General features: G+C 38.8%; 1 protein-coding gene across 3 annotated transcripts in view; it reads left to right on the top strand.

The window, feature by feature from the left end:
- The window catches only part of mwh (multiple wing hairs), a 180,238-nt gene that overhangs the window by 99,880 nt on the left and 72,858 nt on the right, over positions 1-7,500 (top strand). Inside the window, exon 1 of one of the 3 annotated variants that reach the window (XM_070122106.1) lies at positions 352-1,022. The exons of the other annotated variants lie outside the window; for them this stretch is intronic. Within the exon in view, the coding sequence (XP_069978207.1) occupies positions 853-1,022 (170 nt within the window). The 5' untranslated portion in view covers positions 352-852. Of the gene's footprint in view, positions 1-351; positions 1,023-7,500 lie in introns of those variants that run through there. 3 annotated transcript variants of the gene reach the window in all.

Here is a 7,500-nt window from a genome sequence, read left to right as displayed (position 1 = left end):
AATCAACATTTTTCTGCACGGATCGTTAATGTAATAACTAAAATAGATGGCCACTTATATTACCATCCAACCTACGTCCGGTCTTGGTCTCGTAGGAGAAAGAATGAGCTTAATCGCACTGCCAGACGTTTCATTTGCTTTTTGTACATGGCGTTGTATTCTGAAATAATATCATTGTGAATACCACAAAATAAGCTAAATACCGTGATTAAATTACCTGATCGTAGTAAACAAATGTTATTGATACGACGGTATCTGAAATCTGGCCGAATATTGAAGCGCGCGCAGTACGACAGTGTCTACCAGCACGTGCGCTGCCAGGTTGTGCGTGTTTGTTTACGTCGTGTCAGTGGCCGTTGACTGAGCGTAGAAGTCGAGTGTGGGCGGACTCTTAAGCCACTAACTGAAACGTTGGCAGAAAATGTATCATACACCCAATTATGTCGGATAGTGTAGTGAAAAACGAACATCATGGTGTTTATATGGAGAAGATATTTAGATTTCAATATTGAACTAGGAGCAGTGATGTATATAACACACTTTATGTCATTAAGGTATTGTGTGTAATAAACTCATCAGTTCGCGCAAGCTCCAATTACAAAATAAAATAAAAGTTCATATTAGCCAACCGAAATCAAGCAGACGCGAATTAACATCGGACTCTAAGTGAGTGTACGAGATATAGAGGGATTCAAAGAAAAAACACACACCAAAAAAAAAGGAAATAAATTCATTGGACATGATCCATTGTGACGATTTAACGTAAATCACCCAGCATTATAAACTCCTTCGGCCTCAGTCACGACTCCTAAACTGACAATCCCTCTATATTTGACCTTACCGTGACCCAAGATGAAAATGAAAGACAGCAGGTCGTCGGGGGAAGCCCTGGGAAGCCAGGGTAACCTAGGAAACGGCGCTGGGTCACCCACTAAGATGTCAACCCTGGACTACCTGGTGACGAAAATGAGACGCCATGTCAGGTCATCCTCAGCAGATTCAAGCCCCGCCAGACCCGTTATGTAAGTGGCACAGGGAACGAACACCAACACGCTTGTATGTACTAAGTTAAGGGACGGAGATAATGAGAGTAATCATGATTAGTTTACATAGTGCTGATAATTATGATAATGATTAACGTAGCAATGGTGATGGTGATGATGAAAGGAATGATGATGTTAGAACAACAAAGTAGTAAATAGGAATGAGATTAGTGATAATCATTATTAAAAAGATGGTTACAAGGTGATGTCAGTTATGATATTAGTAATGCTGGTGATAGTTAAAGGTGATAGTAAAAGTAACGATAACATGAACAGCAGTGATAGATGTAAAGGCTTTAATGATAATTTACTTCAGTCGAATATTAAAAGTTGATTGGAATTATCCAGTAAAATATTTTATTGCATCTAATGTTTTCTACTCTGCAGACTATAATAGGAAAACCAGCAGTGTTGAAAATTCCATTGGCATTCCCTATCGCCATGTAACAGGATACACACTGCATAAAGTAATTACCGGCCAATATAGTTCGATCGTCATTTTATATGAACAGGATATGTGAATAACGAAACGATGGCATATTGACCGTCATTTGAATGCTGTTTTGAATTAGCTTTTGTGTTTGCTTTGATTATGATGTATATACATGTGGTAGGATCATCTAAGGCCCGTGTTTGGTTTTAGTACTTGGACGTTGACACCATACGATATATATATAATATATATATATATATATATATATATATATATATATACATATATATGTATGTATGTATATAACGAACTAGATTATGTGTATATATTGTTAGACATGCATATCCCTATATACGCACACACTTGCACTCCAACGCACGCTCAAAGACTCGGGTATGCACACATTCACGTAAGAACGATGTCCATAGACACACACACACACACACACACACACACACACACACACACACACACACACACACACACACACTCACTTTCACACACACACACACACACACACACACACACACACACACACACACACACACACACACACACTCACTCACTCACTCACTCACTCACTTTCACACACACACACACACACACACACACACACACACACACACACACACACACACACACACACACACACACACACACACACACACACACACACTCACTCACTCACTCACACCTGACTGAAATTTGTTAAACAGAAAATTCGATTCCCCATCTCTCAGTACCACATACTGGCAGCCACAACATTTCCTTCAGAAATGTTTAGAATCTAACTTGATTGACAAAATTGCAGAATTTGAAGACTTAACATGACCCGGAATTAACCTTCTGGTGCGTGACTTACGGATATTCTCACTCTTTAACTGTCATGGGAGCAGAAAACGTTCACATCATCGCCATAAAAATCAATGTTATGGAATCATCTTGCCTCCTGTTACAGTGGCGATGACACGGCATTGACAGTGAACAGCGATGCATGGACCATGTGGCGAACGTATTATGATTATTATTACACACATGAATATATACTTATGTACACACAGACACATACACACACGCACGCACACGCGCGCGCGCGCATATATATATATATATATATATATATATATATATATATATGTATGTATATATATACATATATATGCATATGTATACATATATACATATATAAACATATATTTACATATATACATATATATAAACATATATTTATATATATACATATACATATATACACATACACACCTATTTACGGATTAATATACATACATAGATTGATAGGTATAGATAAATATGTAAACGCACAAATATGCACACGTATTTCCCTTTTACATGCATTTATGTACGTTATTTTATGCGTATCTTGTACAGCTCTGCATCTACAGGTATTTGGGAAGTATTTCGAAGTTTCTTAACTTTCCTTCATGTTTATCCCAGACATTTGATTGTACACTATAACTAATCACTAACGGCCATCTATAACTGTCTTCATGCCTTTCTATTATAGCAGCCGAATGGTAAACTTAGATATGGATCACCATCTATTTCATTTAGCAAGTTGAAGTCTCCGAAGACCATATTGAAACCAGTAGTAACAGTCTTGTAACTAGAGTAAATTTTGACTAAATAATTGAAAATGTATAGAATACGAATAAGGGAAGAGATAGGAAAAGTTGTAGAGAAGTAAAGAGAAAGAGAGAGTCCCCGTGATATTAACCATTACGGAATTTCTATTTCACGGTTACGGGTCTACGTTCAAGGTTTTCTTTGGTACTGAATCGATCACCGCTCTTACAGAAGGCATTATGGAATACGAACTTGTTGAAATACGTCAATGGAAACTATTTCTGATATAAAAGAATATATATATGATATTTCGAGTGAAGTTATGTTTTCATTTCTTCTTAGATTATATAATCCTCCATGAAAGCGATCTTAGCTTAAGTCAGACGTTTAATTTCCATATTCGGAATGTAGATTTTTTCGGTAATCAGTTAAGCAGGTGCTGACTTTCACTGAACCCTGCTTAGGAGAAGTGAAAACAAAGCATGTAACTCGATAGCACCATCTGACTAGTGAAACTTACTACTTCTCGGTAACAGACGGGAACTGGCTTACTACTTTTGGGGGAATGGCTGTATGAATATTCATTGTTGACGGGAGATAACAGGCATATATGTGTATACATTGACTTGTTGATAGAAAATACATGTAGTTCATTCAGTCTTTTGCAAAAAATACACACAGGAACAAACAACAATTATATCGTAAATGGTTATATTCTAGTGAAGATATTCTCGTAGCAAGAGATCCTAGACAAAAGATAGCTTAGAGCCGTTCCAAAGAGGTTCCCTTGTGAAAGTTGTCGAAACTCATCAATATCATTAATAGCATTGTCGACGTGGGCTTTTCCGGACAGGCAGAGAAATTGTTCATTCGACCATTGCCCTTTGGAGGTCTAAGGGGCTGGGCGGGAAGAGGTGTTGGGGCGGGATATTAATTAAGGGTAATTAAGTGTGAATGTAAATATTTATGGAAAATGTATGGCTTTAGCATGTTTTTGTCTTTGGTGTTCTGTTATTAGGCAATTTTCGGCTATGGAAAGGAGACAACGAAAGTGAAAGACCGAAAAATGAGCTTGAATTGAGCGTTCTGAGGTATCGAAAAAAATAGAACCGGGAAATCCAAGTCATTTTTTAAATTGGATCCAATTTCTGTCTTCCCTTCTATATTTTGCGCAATCCACGTATCGAGATAATATCGCTCAGTGACATTATCCTCACACTGTATTTATTCCAGATATAGGACCACTCTTGAGATAAGAAGCAGTTACCCTTACTCGATAGGTTCACCTTGAGAGAGATAAGCAAGAATGTTAAAAGTTCGAGTCATGAAATAATCGAATCATATCTACATCATTGCCTGTCATTAATCAAAGCCAAGTTTACAGGTGTGTGTAAGAGAGCCGTTGGTGTGGGTTTGTGCCTGTGGGTGGGGATTGTGTGGGTCTTCTTCCTATGAATTCAGCGTGCTAATGCGCTCATTTAATCGTTAGCTCATCCATTCATTAGATTGATTATTACTTCGCATTATTATTATTGTTATTACCATTATTTTGATGATGATTATCATTATAATTGTCGTATAATTATTGTTATTATGATTATTAATGTCACAATATCATTATTGTTTTTATATAATAATAATTATTATTATTATCATTGATATTAGTAGTAGTAATTTTATCATTATCATTCATTTGCCTACACAAAATTCAATCACTCTCTCTCTCTCTCTATCTATCTATCTCTATCTCTCTGTCTGTCTCTGTCTCTCTCTCTCTCTCTCTCTCTCTCTCTCTCTCTCTCTCTCTCTCTCTCTCTCTCTCTCTCTCTCTCACACACACACACACACACACACACACACACACACACACACACACACACACACACACACACACACACACACACACACACACACACACACACACACGTTAGACCAAAGTTTCCATCTTGGTCGGAGATCTTAGAATTCTTCTATTAGGGTTCTTTTGAATTGTTATTGATCTAATGGCTATTAAAAGAGTCGATCCTATTATGCTGTTAATACACATAGTTTAGGCCTCGGGTGGGGAAAGCGCTAGTTCTAGATACCAAATAACCTTTACCGATTTGTTGGGCGTATATATATATATATATATATATATATATATATATATATATATATATATATATGTGTGTGTGTGTGTGTGTGTGTGTGTGTGTGTGTGTGTGTGTGTGCGTGTGCGTGTGCGTGTGCGTGTGTGTGTGTTTTAAGGAGTAAGTGTGCGTGTGAACGTTCGTGTGATCTGTATCTGCGCTGTGTGCAAAAAGGGGGTCGGGCAGTTATACGTCCCGACACGCCCTGCTCGAGGCGGGTACCCAGTGCCGACCGTTAACCGAGACGGATATCGCATCGAGACCCGGGTGAGGGCGCCGGCAGGGTTGGGCAGCTGCTTTCGGGTGGCCCTGGTGCTCTTGGACTGCCTTTAGAGGAGGGGGGCGGGCGTGCAATTGACTTTTGACTTACTGTGTCGATTCTTGCAGTTTTTAGGGTGAAGGAGGAGGTTATAACGGAGCCAGAAGGGGTTGGCGATTTTTGGGTATGGATCTCGGAGGTTAGATATATGTAATTGTTTACCTGTTTGCCCATTGGCTGTTCGCATTGTGTATACATGTGTTTATGACTACAACTTTCTGCATTTCCTCCTAGTTCTCCATTAATTTGTCTTATTCCTCTTCTCCCTCTCCCTCCTCTTACTCCATTTCTCTCTCGTTTCCTTTCGTCCCAGCCAATCGATATCTCTCCTTTTCTGAAGATTATACAGCGACAAATTTATGCTCATGTACTTTCTCTTCATATATAATCACATCCGTCCTATAGTAACCTGTAGTGATGAACCTGGGAGCAGCAACTTTCACACTGATCACTGTAACTATGGCGATGGTGACCCAGACGACACACACACACGGCAAGCGAAAAAAATCGTTCATAGTTTCATATTATGGTATATTTTTTGTAGAAGGAATCTAGTTGCACGTTTCGGCTCTTTCACCGTGATTTTCTTGTGATTCGAAGGGGTGCCAGTGTCGAATCCAAAGGGGAAAGGGGAGGAAGAAAGTGCCGAAGCTGTAAGGTTCAATTTACGACAGGAAATGTTTTTCGTTATAAAAAATAGTCATGCACGGTGAGAAGAGGAAAATAGCGTCTGCTTTCGAATTATTTTTGCAATGGAAAAGGAATGAAAAGGTAAATGAAATCACGCACACACACACACAAGAGATGTGTTGAAAACTCAGCACCAGCCACAGTCTGACAAGGCAACTAAATACTTAAAAAAAAAAAAAAAACAGACATTTTGTTTATCTCTTGTTCTGCCTGATTTGGGAATTCTCCAAACGTGGCGACCGCCAGCAGGTGACTCACAACTCATCAAAAACAATCTGGACAGTCTGTGCTTAACCGTACTTGCCTTTGCTATCTCTCCCTTTGGCGCTGTTAGGTGCTGAGCCTGTCAGCGCACCATGAGGCAGCATGGAACAGCGTCAGGCTCGGCGGTTCCTCTGTGGTTCTCATGGCCAGTCTCGGGGGCGAACTAGTTGCCTGTCGATGGCGTGCTCTTTAGTCACGGTATTTAGGAAAATTTATTGTGACTGATGTTACAATCGTCGGCGGTTTGTAATTACACTAGTTGGACTATGTGAACCGTGCTGTGAAGTCCAGGTAAACTTTTGTAAATAACCTTTGGATCTTTGTGTCTGTCTATATACTTGCATATATGTCGATATATATATATATATATATATATATATATATATATATATATATATATGTATATATATATATTATATAATCCATCTACCCATTCATCAATCTGTCTTTCTGAGAGACTGAGGCTGTATTAACCATTTTCAGATTCCAGATATTGTATTCCCTCTTTGCTGGATTTTCGATAATATTTGATCAAACACAGACTCTTTAATAAGCGAAAGAGAACAGGGATAGAGTTTGTATCAACATTATTTAAAGAAGTAGAGTAGTCACGGATGCTTGCAAATGTAACTTGATATTCAATACTTGTTTTCTAAAAGCAATTTAGAGAAAGTTGAACGGGTTAGAATGACAAAGCTTCGGTTGTGACTGCGTTATATTGGAAAATAATTACATCTAATTAAGCGCGTAGTTTTTATACCCGTCTTTAAATCAGTCTGCTGTCACATTTACTTCAGAAACCGTAGAAAACTCCAGTATCGTAAGGTTTTACGAGACAATATGACGTTATGCAAAGTATAGCATGCACGTCGATTTCTCTAATTTACGGTGAACTTTGCGGCCTCCAGCGTAAGTCCCGGCGGCCGCAGCGGAGCCGGAGAGTGACTGTACAGAGTGCTAAATCCGCAGATGGGAGCGACTCGTGGGAAACGCGAGGCAATTAACCGTCCATTGATCACTCAGTAATGATATTGG

This window comes from Penaeus vannamei, chromosome 5 (assembly GCF_042767895.1).
Source record: "Penaeus vannamei isolate JL-2024 chromosome 5, ASM4276789v1, whole genome shotgun sequence".
Classification (NCBI taxonomy): Eukaryota; Metazoa; Arthropoda; class Malacostraca; order Decapoda; family Penaeidae; genus Penaeus; species Penaeus vannamei.
This window is presented reverse-complemented; position numbering and strand designations above follow the sequence as displayed.